Genomic DNA, 26,243 nt, shown 5'->3' on the forward strand with positions numbered 1-26,243 from the left:
CTGTGAATGCTGTGTGAATTTTGCTGCGCACAGCTGCGTGTGCATAACTTTGAAAATCAAATTCTTAAATGCCAAAAAATTACTAATTTTTCTGCTCTAAACAGCACTTGCTGTAGTTTTTGTGCATGTATTTTTAACTTGTTCAGTTAATACACTATATAGTTACGTGTTTGCAGGCTGGTTGCATGGTTTTATAGACAACAGTGATGGGGAACAGTAACTTGAGCAGACTGGAGTGAAGGCTTCACTTTTTTTAGTACTAAAATTTTTGAAGGCACCAACAAAGACACAAACAAACCATAATGCTCCTCTCCCCTTTCTAAGGCTTAATCTTGTTTGATTCCCAGCCATTTAACCCCTGGTTGTCTGGTTGCCTACCAAGCAGATCTGGTAGGAAAAATGGGTTGTAGGTTTTGGTCTTACCGGGGTGAACCTGGCCAAGCTGTCTGGGGATATTCCAGATATAGGGGCAGGAGGAATAGTCCTAATCTAGTGATCTGATTTTTAGCTTGAAGAAGATGGGATTGTTCTAGATGATCAGTGCTTAAAATTATCGCAGAGACATACTGGGTATGTCCTTGCCTGATGATGAAATGTTGCTAATTCATAACAAATTTATGACTCAGCAGTTTATGTAAATATATTTCTGTTATTACTGATTTCTTCGTGGGAAATAATGAGTAAAATGAACTACCTAAGTTCAGGGTGTCCTAACTCTGAGAACAGTGTCATGTGTTCCCATATGAAAGCTGAAATTTGTCCAGCTGCATGGGACTTCAAACATACACTGTTTTGTGTAAACATGCTGTATTATGGCTCAACACATGGACTATTTGCACAAAAACAAATGCTTGGTATGGTAAATTAGGATTTGTCCTTGAGCCTAATTTAAAAGGACTGTACGTAATCATTTACCAAGTATATCAGTTCTTCAAAATAAAATATGCCTGACCTTGGGAAATTAATGTAGCTGATTAGCACTATTTGCTTATGTATGTACAGCGGCAAAATTTATACAGATTTCTCAGAGCAGTAAAAAGGGACATAGAGTAATTAGGGCCCAGAACTTAATTTACCTTTAAAATTATTATTTTGTGGTTGGGATTAGTTCTTCTGGTTTAAATATTTGTTTTAGGGAACATGCAGCTCTCAATAATAAATGCAAATAGCCACTAATATTGGTGGATCTACATATGGACTCTAAATTCTAGTTTTTTATGCTTTGCTGGCCCGTTAGCAGAAATTAGATGTACTATTTCCAGATAAAGTCCTAATAATACCAAGCTCTTGTAAAGCACTTTTCATTACTAGATCTCAAAGTGATGTGCATATTCCTATTGCGTTATTAACAATACTTATGCATAGACAAGGAAGCAAGAAACATGAAGACATGATGGTTTGTTCTATAGAATCACTGGAATAAGATCGATGTTTGCTAAAGGGAAGAAAAATAAAAAAGGAATGAAAGTTCACTTTCAGGATTCTAAGAAAAATGATGTATAATGAAGGGAAAATAGGTCAGCTAAATACAAATTTCTAACACATAAAAGTGGATGGTATCCTATTTAAAGCCTTCCATGTGCTTTAATTTTTATCATGTAATACTTAATATGTTGAATTAACAATGTTTACTTATGCTTCTTTAGTTAGAGTTGAGGCAACCTGTTTATTCTAGGTTTCAGAGTAGCAGCCGTGTTAGTCTGTATTCGCAAAAAGAAAAGGAGTACTTGTGGCACCTTAGAGACTAACAAATGTATTTTAGCATAAGCTTTTGTGAGCTACAGCATCCAATGAAGTGAGCTGTAGCTCACGAAAGCTTATGGTCAAATAAATTTGTTAGTCTCTAAGGTGCCACAAGTGCTCCTTTTCTTTTTGTTTATTTTAAACAAGCCATACATGGAGTGGAGAGGCATTTAATCAGTGAACTGGTGTATATAGCTATGAAACTGTGATGCTGAGGTTCTAGTTATATATACTTAGAGGTGGTCAGTACCTGGAAATCCTGTTCTGCAGGAAATTCTAAAATTTCAAATGGTTTCATAATGAACTGGAACAAAAAAATAAAAATTTCCCGCAGAATTTCATTCTGCAATTTCCTTTAAGAAAAATTAGAAACATTTTGTTTCAGACTTACTGAATTATTTTCATAGATTCCAGGGCCAGAAGGGATCATTGTGATCATCTAGTCTGACTCCTGTATAAAACAGGCGATAGAACTTCCCCAGAATAATTCATTTTGAATTAGAGCCTTTTAGAAACACACATAGTCTTGATTTAAAAATTGCAAGTGATGGACACTCAACCATAACATTTGGTAAATTGTTCCAATGATTAATTACCCTCACCGTTAAAAATTTGTGCCTTATTTCCAAGTCTGAATTTGTCTAGCTTCAACTTCCAGCCATTGGGTGGTGGTATATCTTTCTCTGCTAGACTGAAGAGTCCATTAGCAAATATTTGATGCTTGTGTAGGTACTGATAGACTGTGATCACAGTCTCTCTCTTATCTCTCTCTTTAAGCTAAATAGATTGAGCTCCTTGAGTTTATCGCTGTAAGGCAGATTTTTCTAATCCTTTAATCATTCTTATGGCTCCACTCTTACCCACTCCAGTGTATCAACATCCTTCTTGAATCGTGGGCAGCAAAACTGGCAACAGTATTCCAGAAGTGGTTGCACCAGTGCCAGATACAGAGGTAAAATAACCTGTCAACGCCAAATTAAGATTCCCCTGTTTATGCATCCAAGGATCACATTAGCCTTTTTGACCATGATGTTGCACTGGGAGCATCCACCTCAACCCCCAAATCTTTTTCAGAGTCACTGTTTCCCTGGATAGCATTTCCCATCCTGTAAGTGTGGCCCAAGTCCTTTGTTCCTAGATGTATATACATTTAGCTGTATTAAAAAACATTATGTTTGCTTGCACTCAGGTTACCAAGTGATCCAGATCACTCTGTATTGGTGACCTGTCGTCTTCATTATTTACCACTCCCTCAATTTTTATGTCATCTGGAAGCTTTATCAGAGACAATTTTATGTTTTCTCTCAGATCATTGATAAAAATGTTAAATAATGTAGGTCCAAGAACTGATCCATGTGGGACCAACAAAAAACATACCTACTCAATGATGATTCTTGATTTACAATTACATTTTGAGAACTATCCATTACACACTTAATATGAGCCATGTGAATTTTGTATCATTCCAGTCTTTTAATTAATATGTCATTAATGCCTTACAGGAGTCTAAATGTGTTACATCAACACTATTACCTTTTTCAATCCAACTTGTAATATTATCCCCCCTCCCCCCCAAAAAAAGGTTGAAATTGTTCCATTGCAAAGTTATTGACCTTTTGTTATATTATAAATTCTAAAGCAATAGACTATAAAAGTCAAAGTATTTTAATCCTATTCTGTCATGACCTGGCAAATCATGTCATATCGTATTATATTATGACATGACAAAATACAATTGTCTAAATGTTTCTATTTTTAAAATTGGTATTTAATTACTTTGCAATTATAATCTATAAAATAGAATGCCAGTCACCAATTTTATAGTTTTAGCTGGCAATGAGTAATCACTATTGAAATTAGTGATTTCTATTATAATTAGTTCGGTAATTGGTACTTAGTTTCTTCATTGGTAACTGTCATTAGTGGTCGTTTGTAATTGATGATTGACTTGGTAACTGGTCATTTCTTATGGGAATTGTTATATTATAAAAATAAGGTAAATATAAAAATAAATAACATGACCTGCCACATCATAGTAGAATATATCATGTCTGAGAGACAGGGATCCAGCCAGCTAGGGGAGCTGGGCAGCTTGCCTGTTCACCAGTAGGTCACCCAGGAAGCTGGAGCAACAACTCCTGAATGGATGCCAAATAAAAAGGAAGAGTTGTAGTTCTAAAAACCTAGACTAGATGATGTGATGAATACAAAGGTGGATGGATGAGCAGTGATCAGCTGTATCTGTTTTAGTGCTAGTTAGCAATAGTAAAGTTAAATGAAGTGCAGCTAATTTAAGACGGCGACTAATCTCAGACGTGAAAAATGTTAACAATATGTATTCTGGCACTTGCTGCTCTACATGGTGATCTAGTTAATACAGACATAAAAATAAACCCAGGTTCGAAAATGCTAGCTAGACTACTAAGTTAGTTTACAAACAAACTGCTGTATACTGTTTAACATCAGCTAGCAAGAACTACTAGATAACTAACTTTCGGAATATGTTCTGGTCATTAGAAGAAAACAAATGATTTATAAATGAAATGGGGGAAAAAACTTTTTAAAAAAAAATTTAATAGCTGCTATCTGTGATTAGAAATATTACTAAACAAATCAGTTTGAATAAATTGGGCCCTAAAAGACAATAATGTATGGTAGATTAAAGAGAGTATGAAGGAGAGGTGCATATGATATTAGAGGTCATTCATACAAATTGGAAATATAAAAATACAGTTTCTCTTAAAAGAATGAGTAGAGTGGAATGCTTGTCACAGTCTTCTCTTACCTTTTTGCCTATATGCAAAAGGGCTTTTTCATTCTTAATGTTTTCACTTTCTTGGCATAATGTCAGATGAGTTATTGTACATGACAGTGGATAAATTGTACATATTTTCTTAAATTCATAGTTCTTTAAATTATACATATTTTGCAATGAGGATCCACCGTAAACAATGGAATGGATGGAATTATTTTCAGCTCAGCTCATTTTTAAATACATACTATAGAAGTTCAGCAAACTGTCTGATTGCTTGGTATAGATTTATTTGGCCGAGTGTTGTTAGTCTGCGTAAACATGCATATGATTGCTTTATTTCTGGGTGGCTTTCTCTCTTTTTTTTTGGGGGGGGGGGGTCTATATCTAGCTATTTACTTTATATCAAAAGATGTGCTTCTTGATTTATTTCTTTTCATCCTGGAAGTTTGGAATAAGAATCCATTCTTTTTAATTAGTTCTGAGGGCTACAGTCGTTGCTGGCTAGTGTGCTTTGTAGACAGTGTTTTCCTTCAGTGATTGAACATGTCAGTTGACCCAAAAGAGGTGACATGTGCAGGATGATTTAACAGAATGTAGTGTGAGTCTTTAATCTTTGCAAATGTTTATACAGTGCTTGTTTCATTGTCTGTCAAGGATTAGTGGAACTAATTTTTTAATCAAAAGCTTGAAATTATGCTGTACCACTGCATAGTAGTTGATTTAAGCAGAAAAGAATGGTGGCTTTGGGCTGAGTTATTCTGACCTACTTATCTGTGAGTAATATGGAAATATTCATATGCAAGTATGCTCCCAGACTTTGTCTGCATACTCAAAAAACAAACGAACAAAGTTAGTTGTGAATGTTTAGGATTATTATGCAATACAATTGACATAAAGAAAGATGGTGGTGTATTATAAACATTCCACTCCTAAAATATTTTGGCAAAAACCAAAGTCCTGATTTTAAAAGTACAGTTGTCTGTCTCTCTAATGTACTCCTCCTTGCTGTACCTAATCCCCTGCACTGTTTGACCCCTTGAATAATTTGGGCCACAGTATTTATTGTTAGAGAATTTAACATGCTTTGTGGAATACCAAACTCCCCAAAGTGCAGATATACATGGCAGGTGCCTCTAAGTGCCAAAGCTTGGTATTTTGAGAACTGTTTAATCTACAGGTGCTCTGACAGAAAACAGCATGATGACATTCACATTCTAGTAAGTGTGGTTACTAATACTACCTTTAGTAATGACAAATCAGGAATGGAGAACTATACTTTTCCCTTCAGCAGTTTCACAGCTAGGATAAAGTTGCCTCAGAGAAGCGTACATTTGTGCAGGACTGGGCACGGTGATGTTTGATAGAAATGGAAGTATTACTTGTGAAATGTTTGCAACTCTCTCTCCTGATCCCCACATGCAGTGATGGAAGTGATGGTGAAAATCTTTATTGGATTAGCTCACAGTAGACATAAATTCTCAAAGCTTTTTAAATTTTTTTTTAGCCACATACCTCATTTGCTATTTAGAATCCAAGTAACTGCACCTATATAGTAGAGCCTCAGTAATTTGTATTCTTCTACTTTGCAAAACTCATCCATCATGCACACACATGGAAATCAGTAATCTTTCTCCACTTCGCAACAGATTTTGTAGCAAAGAGCTGAAGTTTTGTAGTGTTCATTATTTTTATCAAATATATTCTAGTAGATTTGCTATTGTGCTATGAACTATCTGAAATTAGAGCCAAACTGATTGTGAAATGAAATGTTCAATATACATTTTGTCATGCACTATCATTGGTTTTTTTGAGTCTTTTTTTTTAAAAAATTCCTCACTCATTCACAAAATTTAATCTTTAGCAATGGGTCCCACAGTCATTAGCAAGGATAACGTGATTTTCTGCATAATACAGAACCTCAAAGTGAGTTGATATGTAATAGAAGATTGTTTATTTCTAAGGAATCATATTCATACCATAGGCCATATACAGTCAGGGATTTTTTCCCTCTTATTTTTCCTCACTCCAATCAATACTCATAAGTAATGTCTGCTTGGAAGTCAGATGCACTTGAAAATGTGTAATTCTTATGTGAGATCTATCCCATGTCAGTATCTGACCATGTCTATGCTTTTGCTTGTGAGTGGCCCAGAGACAGAGAGGATCTAACTTTAGTTGTCTGTGAGTTCAGTGCCACACAGGATCTTGGGTTCGCAGACAAGCAACCAGCATACTAATATGGCCATAGTGAGGCAGGCCGGCCATTAATTTTATAAATGAGCTTTGGGAATTTATGCATTTCTGCAGGTGAAGCTGGTACTTCATAAGTTATGGGAAACACTTGTTCTGATCTATTGTTCTGGTTAATGAAGTGTCAGCCTTTCCCCATAATAAACAGGAAAGAAAAGGGAATAAAATAAAACACCCCTGCTTGCCTAGAAAGGCCTGTTGAGCTGGACAAAATTAAATTCTTATGTGTTTCTAGCTTTGGATGTGCTGAAGATGGATAATGTTAAATCAAATACACCTCTACCCTGATATAACGCAGTCCTCGGGAGACGACAAAAATTTCACTGCATTATAGGTGAGACGGCGTTATATCAAACTTGCTTTGGCCCCCCGTTCCTTGTTCCCTGACCACCCCCTCCAGAGACCCCTGTCCCCTGATCCCTCCGACTGGGGGAGGGGGGTGTTTGGGGAAAAGTCCCACACTCACCTGTGGTGGGAAGCGGAGCTCCGTGGCTGGGAGCTGGCGGAGTGGAGCAGGCTGGGGCCAGGTTGCTCCGCTTCCGCCGCTGCTGGTAAGTGTGTGGGGGGGGGCTGAGGGGATCCCTTCCTTCAAGCCCCCTCCCCCCAGTGACGGGGCTGGGGTGAGGGCAGTGGAGTGGGCTGCTCCCGGCCCACCGCTAATCCGCCGGGCCACTCTAGAACTGCGGGGCCCCCAAAGGTGAGGCCCAGACCCTGGGGGGGAGGGAGCCCCTGACCACCCCCAAGACCCTCTACCCCTTATCCAACCCCTCAGCCCTGGCCTGGCCCGACACCCTTAACACGCTGCTCAGAGCAGCATGTTGGAGCTTTACCACATTGTATGCGAACCCGCATTATATTGGGTCGCGTTATATCAGGGTAGAGGTGTAGAATGAACTTGGTGAACCTTTTTAAAATCTGGGCCAAAGAGTCTATTTTTATTGTTATGGAATATGCAAGGCTGCTTTATCTATTTTTCTTCTCTCCCATCTACATTACAATTACCACTATTTTAGACTACCTACTAACAGCATACAGCAGTCCCCGAACATGGCTTAAAAATGGGTTCTGTTTTAGATACTTCCACCCTAAGGAATGTTTAGTTTCTCAGAATATTCCCTTTGGGGAAGTTCAAAAGTAGGTCTAATAGACATGCTCTTACAGATGTTTTTCTGTGACTGCCATTGGAACTGTTGAATCAATGCTAGCATGATTAGGGATATTTTTTTTCTTTGCTAAAAGCCCCTACTATAAACAAGACTCCATTGTGTAGCTGGGCCCATGAAATGCTTCAGCTTTGGATTTTGCAGAGCTGTAGCATAATTGAACATATGGTTCCATCCTGTCTACGCTGCCAGAGAACTGTGTGTCTGGTATACTGGGTTCTCAAATACTGTAGTTCTATTTCTCATGTGTGGGGTTTTTTGTGTGTTTTTTTTTGTTTTTTCATTGGAATCTCCTCTCTGTGACTAATGTGACAAAATAACATGATACCTCATGAAGAGATTACAAGTAGTAAATAAATGACTTTAAATAGAGTGGTTCATGAAGTACATTGACACTAAGTAATTGCAGATGAACTCTTAGCATTAATGAACATATTTGCCTTTTTTTGTTGTTGTTTTGGTATGTTGATGTCAAATTCCTGTTTGTTTTGAACATCCTCTTCTGTGTGCATTTGAATGCATGGAAGAAGCTTTCTGAAGTATCTTCAGACAGAATTTAAAATCTGCACACCTGCAAATCCTGCTGTACCACTCTAAGAGCATGACTTCTGCTTGGACAGCATAGAACCTCCCTATCATGCAATATGACATCAGGAGGAGGTGTAGGGTTGTCAGTTTTGCTTGGACTTGTTCCTGGAGGTTTCATCACCTGGCATAATCTTTAATTAGAGATTGACCTTTAATTTCCTGGAGACTCCAGGACAATCCTGGAGGCTTGGCAACCACAGGGAGGTTAAATGCATGTGTTCCAGTTTCAAATCAGCAATGTCACTCAGAAATAATGCTATAATCCCTCTTTAGACTATAAACAATTTCGGGCCTTGAATATCTTTATCTCTTCTACAGTGCTAAGCAAGTATATTGACTGTGTGAAACGAACTTTATAACAATCCAACAAAATAGCAGATTCAACCAGTCACAAGATCACTTCAATAATTGGAAAGTATTTTAGAGGTAAAATTGTCTGCTTTGGACTTAATGGGATGCTTTTATACTTCTTTAAAAAGTAAATTAGATTATGACATATGTTAGATCAGTTTTTGATAGCTGGAAGGTAATTATGGTTGCAAGAGGCAATCCTGGAGGGACTAGCAGGTATTGATGAGTTCAATTTGTTCAGAGATCATATGACAAGTAGTGATTAGTGGATGTTACATTGGATCTTGCTGAATGGTATGTTTGTCCAACAAAATCCAATCAAAATAAATAGGAATTGAAGCAGGGTGAGGAGCAATGCGTGGTCTTGGTTGATAAAGAACCTTTGACTAACCCTCTAATATTAATTTAATATGTTACACCCTTTCTGAAAGAAGAACTGGAAAAACTAAGGACAAATCCCACCTTGGCTGGTACAGTAATGGGGCACAGGTGTATGCTTGTATATAGGGATGGGAGGATAAGGAGGGATGCTTATAGAAAGACTGAAGGTAGATTCTTTAAAAGGTTTAATCCTCTCTGTGGGGACCATCATCAGAAGAACTGAGTATTTACATCTCCCACTTACTTCAACTTGCAGGTGCTCAGCACCTTTGAAAAGCAGGTCCTAAAGGGACAGATTTCAAAGGTATTTAGGTGCCTAGGCACTTTTGAAAATCCCACTGGGTGCCTAACTCCCATTGCTGTAGAAAAGATCATTTCAGCAGAGGTGTTTATAGAAGCTACAGTAAATTGAGCCAACATTTCAACCCACTTACAAAGCATTTGTTGGTCTCTTTTGAAGGCATGTGTAACAATAAATGTTGAACAATATCAGCTAATCTGAATCCGGAGTATTTTCATACATACTCACATTATTAGTGAAGAAATTTAGACCCACTTCGATTTGACAGATAGCATTGTTTGTTTGTTCTTTTTTTCTTTTTCTTTTGCTCATAGGATCTCCAGGAGTGGGAACAAGAATTGAGAATTTTAGGGGTGGGGGGCAGGGAGTAGAGAAGGAGAATAGTAAATAACAGCAGACACTTTTTGTTGTAATAGCAGAGTGGGGATTTTCCCCTCCCTCACACAGTGAAGGTGGCATTTTTCTATTCAGAACTAATTTCACTAACTGCACAGCACAAAAGGAGGGTGCAGAAAGTCCCCAAGGGAGAGTATTTTATTGGAAAAAAACTATTTGAAGCAGCCTGCTAGTAATTGGTGTGCTGGGCAGCAGGGTTGTTCAATGAACTGTAAATCCATTTCCTCTCCACTAGGGAAAAGAAACCTACATGTCAAACATTAAACATGCAAGAATAAAAGCGTCAAGGAAAGTGCTGCAGCCATGCTCTGTTTCACTTGCATCGGTACTGTCCCCACATTTTAATTTTTTCAAAGACGAATTATTTGTAGAATGTAAAATCATTGCTGGCTGGCAGCGTCTGGGAATTATAAGAGAACTGAACTTTAACACACACTCTCATTTTGAGTTGGTGACACATTAATAGCTCCTAGTGAGAGTGATTATTACCCCAGTGACTCTCTTGCAATCTCCTCCTTCAGCCATGCAGTATGTTGTGGTATCAGCTGTGATTCCAGGGGTGCATAGTCATTACTGTACATTGTAAATAGCTGTATTTATACTGGCGATATCAGTACATATAAATCTTGTAGTAGTAACTAAGTGACGACAGGTAGCTAAATGATACTTGTGTGCATGTATATGACTGAATGTTTCTGTTTCAGCTCAGGGAGCGCTAGTTATGAATTTTTACATGCTTTTTGTTTCAAATGTGCTTTTTGTTCAACTGGCAGAAACAGTGTCCCCAGGATTTCCTTAGTGTGGGAATAAGGAATTCTGCTGAAACTGAAAAATGTAACTGATTCAATCATAGTTCAACATTGGATGTGGGAAGTGAAGGAGCCATATTTGATACCAGGGGCTGAAAACCCTGGCCCTTCATAAGCTGGTTTACAACATGCTTCAGCCCCATCTATGTTGGCCAGGGAAACCATGTTGGAATCTTGCTGTGTTCAAAACCCGTGTGGCTAACATAAATTAACTGTAGTTTAAATAATATCTGGAGCACTTTATAACTGTATCTTTATTTCAAAGTATTTTGTCAAGATAAAACTTAGATCTAGAGGTGGTCAAAAGTTTTCTGATGGAACACTTTTCTATTGTAAAATGCTGATTCTACAAAATCAAAGCATTCTGTAGGAATAAATAGATTTTGTCTACATTTTTTACAGGAAATTATCAAATATTTAATTTCTATAAGGTTGAAATATTTCATTTACTCATTTAGACTATCTTTGACTTTTATATTGTGATACTATAATTTATGTGATAAGTCTAAACTATAAAGTTGAAATGAAACACTTTTTGATAAGGTCAAAACAATTATTTGGAATGTCTCATTTCAAGAAAAATTATGCTATTTCTACTTTTTTTTGTCCCAGAAAGCATAAGGGGGAAAAGCAAATACTACTTTGTATGCAAAAAGATCATGGCTGTTATATAAGAGGACCATGCTAATTTTATTTTGCTTGACTTCAGTTGTTTCTGTGTACTCAACATCCTTCTGATGGGATCAATGACCTGTTTTGCACACCTGAGGACATAAAACTGAAAACAAGTTTTTTTTAAAGGGTGTGGTGGGGTTTTTTTGTTTTTGTTTTTAACAGGTAAATGGAATAAGGGATGAGACACAACTCTTCATGAGTGATTGGAAAAAAAATACAAACCCCTCAGCAGACTGTCAGCTGTGATTTCATTGTTCGCTGTTAAGATGATAATGAGGAGAATAATTGTGTCTGAGTGAGATGAAATACCCAGTTTGTGGCACATGAAATTTCTGTTGGTTTGTGCCAGAAGTACAATTTTGATGTGTGTTTTGTTTGTTTTTTTGTTAAGAAACTCTCTTGTTCTTTATACATCTGGGAAATCACACAACACTTTTCTCTCATATCTTAAAGTTGGGGTAAAGAAGATATATTTTTAATACGGCTCTAAAGCCTGGAAAATCAGAGTGAAGTGCATTAGTCTTTAAGCTTTTATCTTCTTTATAAATGTGCTTTCATTCTATCTGCAGTGACTGTCCTGATAATTGATGTTCTGTAATATTCACACTCCCTCTCTAAATTAAATCCTTATTCTGATCTGAGTGATATTTGCATATGTATTTCTTAGCTGCATTAGCACACCAGATGTATGGTGGTAGCTGTCTCTGCCTGCTAATCTTGTAATAACATTCTGGTGACCAAATTCAATGGCTCTGCCTGAGCCTTGAAACAGCTGATTGCTGACTAGGGAAGGGGAGAGAGAGAGGGGAAAAAAAAAAAAACCCCAGCGAATCTCATTGCAGCTCTCTGCTGCATCCCTATCCCACAATCCCTTGCACAGTTTGCTGCAGTCTTTCAACACAGGCTGAGTGAGAGAAAGATATGCTAAATAAAGATTGATCGGTTTGAACCGTGAAGGGGTCTCCCACTTGTTAATAACCAAGGGAGGAAAAAAAATTCATGATGACTTCACTGGGCCTCCTATTATTTCTTCCATTTTTCTGCACACCTGTCTTCTATGTGGAATGGAGCATCACCACCTAGAACAAAAAATATGCTGTGCCTCTAATAATGACTGTGCTGTCAGGGATTCTTAAACAGTTTCATGCTTGAGGCTCTTAAAGTTGAAATATTACCAGAATAATGTTTTGCTCGTTTGGATTACTGAGGAACTGCAGCTCCATCCCAGAAAGGATCTTATACGCAGCACTGCTCTGATTAAGCTATTTATCTACAAAGATGGGTAGGTCTGAAATGTTCGTTTGCTCAGTATTATGCCTGGTGACTACTATTAGGTCACTCCTTCTGTTCTGGCACCCTATTTGTTCTTTATGATGCTGCATGCTGTAGTAAATGAAGATGCTTGCTCTATATTTTAAACAGTGGCACCAAACTGATTACAAGAGTGGGAGAGAGAGGAATGCAAAAGTGAGTTTTTTACACAAGTGTACTAGGTTTCTGTATGTTGAGGATGATTAATTTACTTATGTGTTCTGAGACAGACTAATTTTGGAGTTGCTGCTGTTACTGGATTGAATTCCTCATTTTATTCCTATGGAGGTAGGCAGGCAGGCATAGTATCTGGTTGCTGGAAGTTTACCCATGTGTAATGCTATCTCTGAAGCAGCATCATTTAGACTCTCTTCCCCCCTTCTTCCCCCCCCCTCCCCCGAACTGAGTGTCTGACAGTTCCATTGCAAACGTTGCTATTGGAAACCTATTCATTCAGAATACATGAATAGACCTTCTAGGTTTTATATATCATTGATAAGTAGCAGACAAGGAAACAGCAAATGATTTGGTTTGTTCTGATAGTCTTTCAGTCAATCTAGTTGCAGTTCTGGCTGGGTGGAGTTCTTTGATAGCGCTGTCTTCAAGGAGGGAGAGTTCTCTCCTTTTATGAAAAAGAACTATGGAATTTAATAAGCAATCATAAATTTTCTATTTTTTGTGTGTGTACAATCTTATAGAACTTCATAGATGATTAAATTCCTGTTGTAGAAGCATAGGGGGAATAAGATGTAAATTCTTAATGTGAGAATATCTAACCATTGCAACAATTTAAGAGTTGTGGTGGATTCTCCAACACTGACCATTTTTAAAGTCAAGATTGGATGTTTTTCTAAAAGATATGGTCTAGGAAATATTTCTGGGACGTTATATGGCCTGTGTTCTATGGGAGGCCAGACTACACAATCACAGTGGAGCCTTCTGATCTTGGAATGTATGACTCTATTGAAAGTCTAAAGGCTGGTTTAAAAAAAAAAACTGTAGGAAGAATATTATTCTCTATTAAACTGTGCAGGTTTTTTAGAATAAGTCTTATAGACTTATAGAACCCTAATAGGTTTTATCGCTGTGAAATTCTACTGGGAGTTCTTTTCCATAAGGGTGGGGCTGCATGCTGATATTTCTTACTGAATTTGTGTACTCTTATTAGGGTTGGGATTTTTTACACTATTACACAGAACTGGTTTCACCTCCCCCCACTTCTTTGTGCTTTAAAGGATATTTTGAGTGAAAATTGATACATATTTCCAAACAGAAGGATAAAAGAAAGAGACAAAATTTAATATTTGAGCACTGGGTGGGTGACAAAGAATACTACTTTTTTATGAGCTCTTATTCTGGAATTGGTTTAGCTAAGATGAACTGGGCTTCCAAAGTGGTTCTTGTCATAAGATCACAGGGTGGGGTTTTTCATGTATTTTGATGTGATAGTCCACACATCTTCAGCTTTATTGACATATATTACAGATCTCTTCCCCCCCCCCCACCCCGTAGAGCTATATGTGGAGACTCCCAAGGTCTTACATTAATTTTAAACATTGATGGCCATTCTTATTCCACCTGTTCGAGAAGCTAAATTATAATGCCATTAACATGTCGGGTTACCAATTTTGGTTGGCTGTATTCCTGGAGATTACATCACATAACATAATCTTAAATTAAAAATTAATTTTTAATTTCTGGGGACTAGAGGCCAATCCTGGAGAGTTGGCAACCCTATTAAAATGCATTGTAGTTGTAGCCATGTTGGACCTAGGATATTACAGGGACAAGCTGGGTGAGGTAATATCTTTTATTGGACCAACTTCTGATTGTGAAAGATACAAGCTTTTGAGCCACACAGTGTTCTTCTTCAGCAGACCTGAAGATATTGCCTCACCTACCTTGTGTCTCTAATGCCGTTAACAGACAGGGGAAAAGATTTCCTAGGTTCTGTAAAACAAAGCAGTAGACTGTTGCACCCAAATGTCAGCCAAATGGCTTTTCTGCAATGAGGATATTTGGAAGTTTAATTTTTAACTTCAAACATAAAAAGAGTTAAAGAATTTTTGGCTAAATGTGACAATCAAAAGATGGTATTATATAATGTTACTCTGACTAGATCTTTAATTAAAATAACCCTGAAATATAGGTTAACATTGTGTGGTGCTGCTGCTCCATAAATCAAAATAAAATTAGTCTTCAACCAATTTCTAGGAGGGTTATTTAAGACAGGCAGCTCTTACTTAAACAAGTAGTTCTTGATTACTCCTTTTGTAGTCAGTGGGTAAAATTCCACCCTGGCATAAGTCCATTGACTTAGGAGAATTACACTCAAGATGAATTTTGGCTCAGTGGGATATTTGCATGAGTAAGGGTTGCAGGATCAGCGATTTAATCCCCAATCCCACAAACACCCACACATTAAACTATTCTATGGAACTACTGGTATGTATGAAATTTTATACATAAGTGTTTGCAGGATCAAGGCCTAAGATTATAAGTTGTTGAGCTATTTCAGTCTGCTTATACGCAGTGACAGGTGCTCACTATATTTTTGTTCTTTTTTTTAAAGACTCATGTCTGTCTTGTTTAATTAGAAATAACTTCTCAGTCTGTATACCCCTTGATATATCGGTTTTTCTGAAATCCATAGTCTCTCCTAAAAATATACGTAAAGGTGGGGGGAAGAGAAAAACAGCCTTCCATAAAAATAAAAACCCTAACTGGACCAAATTCTGCCCTAAATTGCACATTTGAAAACCCATTCATTTCAGCAGAGTGACACAAAGTGGTAGGCGGTAATCCGGGCTTGCTGTGTTTTAGACAAAATGTGTATTGAACATTTTAAATGGAAATGTAGTTATTTTTAAACTCTTGTCCATGGTTTCTTTGGATGATTAATATCTTAAACCTAAAGTTGATAGGATGAGATCTGTATACAATACTTGATTTACAATGAGATTCAGAACTGTAATTGATCAGACAGATGAAAGATCTTTGACGATAACTAAGTCTCTGCATTCACTTAAACGTTTTAGCTGCAAAGATCCTGCAATCTTTAATGAGCCAAAATTCCCACTGAAATAGTGAGAGTTTTGCCTGAGTAATAACTGCAGCAATGGACTTGAGGAATATTTTTCTTTTAAGAATTTCATTTACTATGATAAATGCTCTTTATAATAGAGACGTGAAATGACTGTGTTACTTTTTACACTTGACATCCTTATGCTGTTCGTAACCTGCTTTTTAGTGCGTGCAGGCAGTCTTTCTGCTTTTCTCACACTCCTTTTTTTAAAAAAAAAAAAAATTCAGGTTAGTACAGAGCAGATGGAACTGTGAATTAATGATCAAATAAATGTCCTTATAATCAAATCTCTGAAACTCCTCAAGGCTCCCAGCCCAGTAGACTGATGCATTTTAATATCTCATACTCTGGTTTTGATCTCACTTCCAGAAGCTGGTCAGTTAGGCTGCCTTTTTTTTTTTAACTCAAGTTTTTAAGATGTAACATGATCACATAATCAATAGTTTGTGTGTGTATTACGCACACGCACCTGGTGTTCCTTCACTTATACAATTAAGTGCGTTTATATTGTTATGGAGAAAACTGAAAGAACAGTGAAAATAAAGAAATACATTCTTAAAATACATTTATACAGGAACAAAAAATATAGCATATGATTTAAGAATACTGTAACCATTAATGCTAGAACTGAAATAATAAAACAAGGGAAACCAGTGACCAGTTCCCCCTTCTATGCATATAAATTTCAGTGTTATCTCTTCAATTCATACTGCTTAATGTTTTAATTGTGAATAATTTTATGACTCTTTGCTCATTACAAGGTGATCCCTAGAGGACTCCAGCTTCCTACAAAAGCCAGTGCAGCATGTCCATAGCCATCACCACTATCCTTATTCGTGTCACACACAATAGAAAAACAAACCAGTAAAACATACTAATCTTGCCAGACACACAACTCAGAGAATGCAAGCTGGGTTCAGCTCTGTTAGGTTTATGTGCTTTGCCTTTGTAATTGTTGCTTATACATAATACATTCAGTAGGAGACCAGACCTTACAATAATTACAAAATACCATGGACCAAACTTTGTGTAATTCCATTGACTTCTGAATTCATGTGACCATCATCATAGACAGATGGGCATTGTTGTTAAAACAAATATCAACTGAACACGAAAGAAGCATTTCTGCAAGAAGTTTGCCAACCCAAGAATATCTCTAGTGCAGGAATAGTGCTGGGTTTATTGGTTAGAAGGAAAATAAATTATTGCTTTTTGACTTCTTACAACTCTTCTTTTGTACCTGCAGTGGTCACTTGTTTTGCTAGCATTTCCTAATACGTTTTAACATGTAGTTTTCAGTTCCTTTTGTTGGATGCTGCTGCTTCTCTTTTCTTCCCCATGTTTTCTCTCCTTAACTATTACCTGTTTTATATATGTTGTCCGTCATTTCTGTATTATTCCACTGACCCAGAGACAGATCTTTCTCCTTTATGATGACCCCATTTTGTGGCCATTGTCTTAGAGGAGCAGGATTTCCAAGTCTGCTTCTGATTCCTATTTCTTAAGGAGTAAAAACCTGCTGCTGTGTCACCAGATTGTCACATAGTTCTCCCACTTTACATTATTTTTGCTTTGGGGGGATGAGCAGACTTCAGTTACAGAAATGTGGGCAATGCCCACTTCATTTTTGGTATGTTCTATTTCTTACAGCTATTCTCTAACTATGCTTCTTGGATCTCCTTCCTTCCTCTCTGCCAACTGCTGCTGGTGGCATTTCCAATGTGATGGGCAGGATGATGTGTTTCTCTCTTAGTTTTGGGTCTCTTAGGCATCTAGGCTCTTTTACTGAACCCATTCATGTGGTGTCTCATCACCTTCTCCTTCTCAGCACTCAGCTGGCTCTGAAAATGAGGCTCCTTTTACCTTCCAGAAACCAAACGTGCCCCATCTTTGGCTCTGACTGTTAGGCAACTCACTTTAAAACTTGTTTTATACTAAAGTAATTTGGCTGGCTTGCGCAGTCCCCGCACAAGCATTCAACAAACTGTCTTCCACACTCTAGAAAATGGTTCTGTTTGTGAAGTGCTGGCTGGAGAAACTGGTATGAAGCTATCTTTAAGAAGACCCAGATTTAAAAATTGTTCTACTTCCAGGGTAGATAGATTCTTAGACCTACTTGAATCGTAAAGTATGGAAGAATTGACAAGGGCTGCAGCACAAGCAGCCCTGTAACTTACAACACCGCTGCAACATACTTTTCCAGAGAACCCACCGAGATACAGGTTTTTATTATTTAGTGTGATAGAAATGGCTGACCATTTCCAGGCTGTAGGTGGTGATATTGCATTTTAGACATTTCCCCTCTGTATTTTGATCTAAATGGAAATATTGCCCTCTAAATCAGGATAAAGTATATTGGAGAAGTAGGTATTAAAATTGGCATTTCAGGCTGATTAAAACCTCCCCTCCCTTCCTCTGTTTCAGCAGTGTGCAGGGTAGAAGGGATTGGGACCCATATGTCAGTGGTCTAGGATGGCCAGTGAAGGCTCCAACATCCCAAGTCCTGTGGTGCGACAGATTGACAAACAGTTTCTGATTTGCAGCATATGCCTGGAACGTTACAAGAACCCCAAAGTACTTCCCTGTCTGCACACTTTCTGTGAGAGGTAAGAGCTGTTTTTTCCCATTTGTAGTTCATGTTTTTTTCTTTCTTTTAGTTTTATCCCAGTGCATACCCGCAAACCTACAGTTGTCTTCAACCAACAATGTACCTTCTGTCTGTCTAGGTCATCCTGAAGCATGATCCTAAATTAAAGATTAGGGAGGTGAACTGGCATTATTCATATGGGCAGTAAGCAGGAGACAGCAACAGAACATCTGCAATTCCAAATTTTTGTTTTTATAAATGAATGATGGACACTTTCCCTTCTTTCACTCCACTGTCCCCTTCTGGTTTTGCCTTGTTAAAAAGAGCCATGACCAAACACAGTAGTTACCCTGTAAGATAGGGCATGTCTAAACTTCAGACAGGTGTGTTCTTAAACTGGAATTAGCTAACCAGCATTGTCTAGCTTGGGTTAAAATAACAGAGGAGACTTAGCAACCTGGGTTAGCAGCTTGAGTTCAAGTCTATAGGGCTGTCTTTAGCTCTCTAAATCCAGCTGAAATACCTGCGTGTAAAAGGCTTCTGGTTAAAGGCGAAGAATTGTTCCTGGAGGAATCTTACAGAAACTTCAGAGAACAGTGGGCCTGATTCTATATTTTCAATGGCTTTACTGTGATGAGTAACTCTGTTAAAGTCTATTAAATTAGAAGAGAATCAGGTCAATGATATTTTAAAATCATTGTCCTTTTCATTTACTGTGGTTAGAAAGATGTTTCTGAATGACAAATATATTGGGAGGGGAATGCCCTTTGCATGTAACCATACCGAAGGTTCTGTATCTCCTATACTGTCATAGATTTTAGAGACCTTAAAGCCTGATTCCAATCTCATTTATACCACTGTAAATTAGAAGTAAATCAATAAAGCTAATAAAGAGAGTTACACCAACATGAAAATGGCGTGTAATCAGAATCAAGTCCTTAGATTAACAGTGTCAGTTTTATATTGATTAGTCCATTATTAGAGGCAATAAAAATGTTGTTGTTGATTTACAAAGTAGAGAAATAATTATCCCATTCTTTAATGTCCAAGTTTTCTACATGCCATATTAAAATATTGACTTGTAATTAACTATTATTCTTTCACAGTGTAGGTAATGCTTGGTATGTAAAAATAATTTCTCTCAGAAAGGAAATCTGAAAATATATCTGACTTCCACTTTTGCTCTGTTGACTCTCTCTCTAACGCAGCTAGCAATGTTTCAGAATGATATTTTACACTAAATTGAGGGGAGAAGGAAAAAGTGTTTTTTGAAAAGTCAGTTTAAAAAATACAGTTTAGAGTCCTTTGTTTGACTCAGGAGATTTAGCTTGTGGTAGACTTTCTTGTCTTGCATACAAAACTGTTGGAGAATTAAAGACAAATGGTACTTCATGTTAATATATAGTTCAGGTGTTAAACATCGCTTTCTAGCTCAATTTGCAGTGGGTATTACCAATAACACTGAAGTATGATATTTTCAGTTTTGTATGGGTGAAGAGCAAAATGGTTTCTGGCACGTAGAGGTTCTTTCTACAGTGAGCCAAATAAAATGGCTGAGGTCCTTTGTAGAAGGCACATAGCACGAAATCCTGGCTTCACAGAAGTCCATGTCAAAACTCCCATTGGTTTTATTGGGAATGGGATTTGGCCCTAAAATGTTTAAAACCAAAGATTAAAATTGAGGCGAATTGTATGGGAAAGCTAGCAGCTTAGCCAATAGATACCAATTAAAGAGAGACAAACTCTTGAAGGAGCTTATATTTGTCCTATCAGATCAGATCTTGGGTACATCAAATCCAGTCTCCTGTATCCTTTGTGTGTAGGAGTATGATGTATGAGTGGGTGGGAAAGATTAGAGAAGAAATTCCTTCCCTACCTTCATGATGGCCAGCTTTCACCCTTGCTTTGCAAACAAAAGCTGTTCCTGGTTAAAAATGATTCTTTCTTTAAAAAACAAAATACCTTCTAAGAGACTTTGGGTTTTGATGCTACTCTCTGTTTTCAATCTTTCCTCACAACAGGTGCTTGCAGAATTACATTCCCGCCCACAGTTTAACCCTTTCTTGCCCAGTGTGCCGCCAGACCTCCATTCTGCCAGAGAAAGGGGTTTCTGCACTCCAGAACAACTTCTTTATCACTAACCTGATGGATGTCCTGCAGCGAACGCCAGACAACAGCATTGAAGAGTCCTCCATCTTGGAGACTGTCACAGCTGTTGCTGCAGGAAAACCTCTCTCCTGCCCCAACCATGATGGAAATGTAAGTGAAATGATTTCAGGTAATGCATGCTAAACTAATCACCCTAGCTTATAATGATGATGGTTTTTCAGATAGCAGGGATAATGAGAACCACAGCGGTTCTCTCTCTCTGTCTGATACCCATCTCAACAAGGATAAGAAACTTGTTTTAAAGGAACAATACTAGAGCAGACTACCTATTCATTAATAGGTGGGTTAAAGCATCTTATAATATGCAGGATATTCTTTTCTTACTGCTCAGCTCAATTGCTATTGTCTCTATACTTGCTTACCTGCTTGTTTTCTAGAGCACAGTAAGAACACATCAAATTTACAGGGCCTGTTGTGCCAGTGTCCCCTTTCTGGCCTCTCTGAATGCCCTCCTTCAGGTGTTAGGCCTTTACCTCTTCCAGGGCAGAATTCTGCCTATCCACCACTCTTAGGCTTGGCCCTGGGATACAGTACCCAGTACATGAACCCTCAAGGGCTTTCAGAAAAGTGGCTTATCTTGAGCCATTTGGTTTTCTTTCTGATTGATTGTTTTTCCTTACAGTCCCCTATTATAATTCATTCAGGAAATGTTCCAGTAACTGTGTCAACACTCAGTTTTCATAAACTATTACAGAGCAGCTCTGATTCCATGTCAGTCATGCAATTTCCAAATGTTTCATTGAACCTGGTTTGCAACATTAATGTTCCAACTCTTCTTACCTCTTAGCCTGTTTCTGAAGTATAAAAAGGAGGCCATGTTGCAAACCTTGTCCTTGTTGTGTTATAAGATGAGTGCCGTGATTGCTATATCACCCAAGAAATTTGACAAAATTTCAAGGCAATTTTTTGAGGATTGTTTTATATATGATTCAGTTTTGGTAGTGGTATAATAGAAAAAAGTCATTTTATCTGATGGATGCTGCTATTATAGAGTAACAGTTGCTTACCTTTCCATTATTGACCTGCTGGCTTGATCCAGATTGGCTTGGAAAACAGACCTATAGTGTACTTCAACTATGAAAAAACATAGACTTTTTAAAAAGTATATTGTATTTCTGTGTATACACTTGTTCCTGATTGACCAAAGTTTCCATTCTTATTTTACACTTTTAAGGATGATTTCTCCAGGAAACTGAATAGAAGTTTGGTATAGTTATATTGACTATATGATTGTGAAATGTAGGAAAAATCAAAACCAAGATGTTATCTGGCTTGCCATCCTTTATATTAAGCCTTACAAGCTGATGCATCTTTAGTTGTCTTGGGAGAAGTTTAGATTGTGTTAAACTGGCCAAGGGAGGAGCTTATTAAAATTTGAGACCAGGTTAATTGTTTTGAATGGTCAGTATTATGTAATCTGAGGTATTTAGTCTTAAATGATGGCTTATTGGGGTGTGGGGAGAATACCTTCAGCAGCCACCACTTTGCAAAGAGGCATCATGGCTGTGACATACCAAGGTACAATCTAGGCTGGTGAGTAGCTGTATCACCCCTGCCCTGCAACCTTGAGTGCTTTACAGTGTGTCTATGTGTGTAACTGTAGCCTACCAGCCACACTTAGGTTACAATCTGGCTCTCACCAGCGTTGGTTATACTGCATGGTATCCCCAACCCACCCCCAGTCTCAGATTCTCTCTCCGCGCCCCTCTCCCCCGACCCCCAAATGCATGTCTTGTACTGTCCAGCCATCTCCTTGACAGTACAAATATGGTAAGTCCACTATTCCTTTAAGGGAATAATAGGCCATCTTATTATCTTAAAAAGTTATTCAGACTCTTCCATTTAAACACACGCTGGATTAGATAAAAGAGCAAAACAAGTTTATTAACTACAAAGAGGGATTTTAAGTGAGTGTAAGTAATTAGGCATACAAATCAGAAATTGTTACAAGAAAAATAAAGAGAAGACATTTACTAATGCCTAACTTAAACTATAGTAGATTCAAGGAAAAGTTCTCACCATGTCCATAGATTAGTGACCAAACTCTTGGGTCAGGACCTCTCTCCCAGAGTCCAACAAATGCTTCCTTTGTCTCATTAAGTATAGTGAATATAATGGACAAAGAGAGAGTGGGGTGCTTCGGGGTGTTTTGTCCCTCCTTTTTACAGTTTCAGTCCCCCTCTTGAAAAAAACATTTCCAGCTGGGCACTAGGAGACAAAGAGTTTATGTGGAAAGTTGTTCCCTACTTGTTTTTTGTCACCTGTTTGAGTTTCCTTTGTTTCTCTCCCTGCTTGATGACTTTGTTTACTACTTAAATGCAAACTAAGCAGAGCACACATTCCTTTGTTTAGGACAGACCTGTTTCCCAAATTTCTGTTTCAGCATGTTGTGGGGTTTGTAATGTGTGTTGTTAAAACCAGAGGGGAAATCTTATAACTTCACATACAATGTTGCCACATTTATTTTATAAGAACGATACTGACCAGCAAATTGAGTTTTCACAAGATCCCTTACAAGGCATACTTTGTACAAAAAAGATTACAGTGGAGTGTAGGATGTGAAACAGAGGTGTATTCTGTCACAGTGGCATGCAAATAATTCCTCCTGAGAGCTGAGGAGACCACACTGGACAATAGTCCAGGTTATGCCTTTTTTAAAAGTTGCAGGCTTCCATCTGTCTCTCCCACATTTCAGCAGCTCTGTTCTGTTTCTCCAAAATATAAATACCCATATGTAATTTAAAAAATTATTTTGAACACTACTGCTTTTTGTGATGGTGGTTTAGTGTCTATTTTCCCCTGGTCTACACATCACAGTTTTGATTACCTTTCAACAAATTCCACCTGTATAAGCCAGTCTCCTGAATTAGTTTGTTGAAAGGAAAGATTTAGAGCATCCTGAACTGGACACTTTTTTTTTTTTTTTTTTTTTTTTATAATTTTCATTTTGGTGAAACAAGTGAGAACTGGGACTGGCTGGGCAAAAAGATTGAAACAAGGAGTCAGGGAGTGGTGGACTAGGACTGGCTGGACAAGGGGACTGGGATGAGAAGCCAGGGATAAGGATGAGACAGAACTGGGACAGGGCAGAAGAGCCAAGCTTAGAGAGAACATTTGGAAGACACTGTGCTCACTAGTATAGGTTCCCTTGCAGAGCCTGGAATAAAGCTCAAGATTCCTGAATTTCACCATTCCTTTCTTATCAGCAAATATCTGTGAAAGGCACTGGTGAAGTGTGTGTCTCATCCTCCTCTAGTGCTGGTCCACATGAAAGATGACAACCTACTATTGCTGTCAGTTACTCTGTTAGCTCAAGTGGCAGAAGTCTATGTGGTCGAGCTAACGATTCCAGCCCTGAGGTTGTCAATATAATGCCACCTGACAGAATTTCTGTTTTTTTGGTTTGCTTTTTTAAAAAACCTAGGAGATTACACACAAAGAACTATATTAAAAAGAACATAAAGGTTGCAAAGTCAAGCACCCAAAAGTTAGGAAATGCCAGAATTAATTAGGTTCTTGATGTGTAAACATCATGATACAGTCTCTAACTTCATAATGATACTATTTTTTCCCATAAGTTCCCTGCCTCATTCAGTGCACTGGATGGACCTGTTTTGGGATGAATCATGGTTGTGGAGTGAGTGAGGCTGCTGTCTGTAGGACATTTGATGCAGGGGTTGTACCGTAGGACTGGAGAATTGCTAACACAGTTCCTATTTTTAAGAAAGCGGCGGGGGGGGGGGGGGAAGTGATCTGGGTAACTACAGGCCTGTTAGTTTGACATCTGTAGTATGCAAGGTCTTGGAAAAAATTTTGAAGGAGAAAGTAGTTAAGGACATTGAAGTGAATGGTAGATGGGACAAAGTACAACATGGTTTTACAAAAGGTAGATCGTACCAAACCAACCTGATCTCCTTTTTTAAGAAAGTAACAGATTTTTTTAGACAAAGGAAACGCAGTGCATCTAATTTACCTAGATTTCAGTAAGGCATTTGATACGGTGCCACATGGAGAATTATTAGTTAAATTGGAAAAGATGGGGATCAATATGAAAATTTAAAGGTGGATAAGGATTTGGTTAAAGGGGAGACTACAGCGGGTCATACTGAAAGGTGAACTGTCAGGCTGGAGGGAGGTTACCAGTGGAACTCCTCAGGGACTGGTTTTGGGACGAATCTTATTTAATCTTTTTATTACTGATCTCGGCACAAAAAGTGGGAGTGTGCTAATAAAGTTTGCAGATGACACGAAGCTGGGAGGTATTGCCAATTCAGAGAAGGACCGTGATATCATACAGGAAGATCTGGATGACCTTGTAAACTGGAGTAATAGTAATAGGATGAAATTTAATAGTGGGAAGTGTAAGGTCATGCATTTAGGGATTAATAACAAGAATTTTAGTTATAAGCTGGGGAACACATTACTTGGAAGTAACAGAGGAGGAGAAGGACCTTGGAGTACTTGACCACAGGATGACTGAGCCGCCAATGTGATATGGCCCGTGAAAAAAGCGAATGCGGTCTTGGGATGCATCAGGCAAGGTATTTATAGTAGAGATAAGGAGGTATTAGTACAGTTATACAAGGCACTGGTGAGACCTCATCTGGAATACTGTGTGCAGTTCTGGTCTCCCAAGTTTAAGGAATTCAAACTGGAACAGGTACAGAGAAGGGCTACTAGGATGATCCGAGGAATGGAAAGCCTGTTTTATGAAAGGAGACTCAAGGAGCTTGGCTTGTTTAGCCTAACCAAAAGAAGGCTAAGGGGAGATATGATTGCTCTCTATAAATATATCAGAGGGATAAATACCAGGGAGGGAGAGGAATTATTTAAGCTCAGTACCAATGTGGACACAAGAACAAACAGATATAAACTGGCCATCAGGAAGTTTAGACTTGAAATTAGACAAATGTTTTTAACCATCAGAGGAGTGAAGTTCTGAAACAGGTCTTTTGCCCCCACTGCTTCCCTTGGAAGGCTATCTGGCTTCAAGATTAAGCTCGATAAGTTTATGGAGGAGATAGTATGATGGGATAACATGATTTTGGCAATTAGTTGATCGTTGACTATTCGTGGTAAATAGGCCCAGTGGCCTGTGATGGGCTGTTAGATGGGATAGGATCTCAGTTACTACAAAGAATTCTTTCCTGGGTATCTGGCTGGTGAATCTTGCCCACATGCTCAGGGTTCAGCCAATCGCCATATTTGGAGTCGGGAAGGAAATCTTCCTCCCAGGCAGACTGAAAGAGGCCCTGCGGGTTTTTTGCCTTCCTCTGCAGCATGGGGCCTGGGTCACTTGCTGGAGGGTTCTCTGCACCTTGAAGTCTTTAAACCATGATTTGAGGACTTCAGTAGCTCAGACATAGATAAGAGGTTTTTTGCAGGAGTGGGTGGGTGAGATTCTGTGGCCTGCATTGTGCAGGAGGTCAGACTAGATGATCATAATGGTCCCTTCTGACCTTAAAGTCTGAGACATAAGAACTTGTGTCGTGAAAGGAGGGCATCATGGTTAAGCAGCTGAATGATACCCTGGAGAACTGGATTCTATCCCTTCCTCTGACACAGAGTTCCTATGTGATGTCCAGCAAATCAGTGAAACCAACCTTTTTGAAAAGTGTATTCCAAATTTTTTGGGGGGCCTAATTTCAGATTATGGAGTTTGATCTGCAGAATCGCTGA

At 38.2% G+C, this 26,243-nt stretch overlaps 1 protein-coding gene across 14 annotated transcripts in view; it reads left to right on the forward strand.

The window, feature by feature from the left end:
• Positions 1-26,243, forward strand: part of TRIM2 (tripartite motif containing 2) — a 127,700-nt gene that overhangs the window by 43,325 nt on the left and 58,132 nt on the right. For 5 of the 14 annotated variants that reach the window (XR_012158601.1, XR_012158602.1, XM_073341388.1 and 2 more), the window contains exons 2-3: positions 18,233-18,414; positions 20,417-20,654. Coding sequence is in view for 12 of the 14 variants with exons in the window: in XM_073341388.1 (XP_073197489.1) it covers positions 18,281-18,414; positions 20,417-20,654 (372 nt within the window). In the remaining 2 variants the exon portion in view is untranslated. Of the gene's footprint in view, positions 1-2,612; positions 2,696-6,983; positions 7,083-12,276; positions 12,695-18,232; positions 18,415-20,416; positions 20,655-26,243 lie in introns of those variants that run through there. The other 9 variants (XM_073341380.1, XM_073341382.1, XM_073341384.1 and 6 more) reach the window with 9 other exon arrangements.

Source organism: Lepidochelys kempii, chromosome 4 (genome assembly GCF_965140265.1).
Source record: "Lepidochelys kempii isolate rLepKem1 chromosome 4, rLepKem1.hap2, whole genome shotgun sequence".
Classification (NCBI taxonomy): domain Eukaryota; kingdom Metazoa; phylum Chordata; order Testudines; family Cheloniidae; genus Lepidochelys; species Lepidochelys kempii.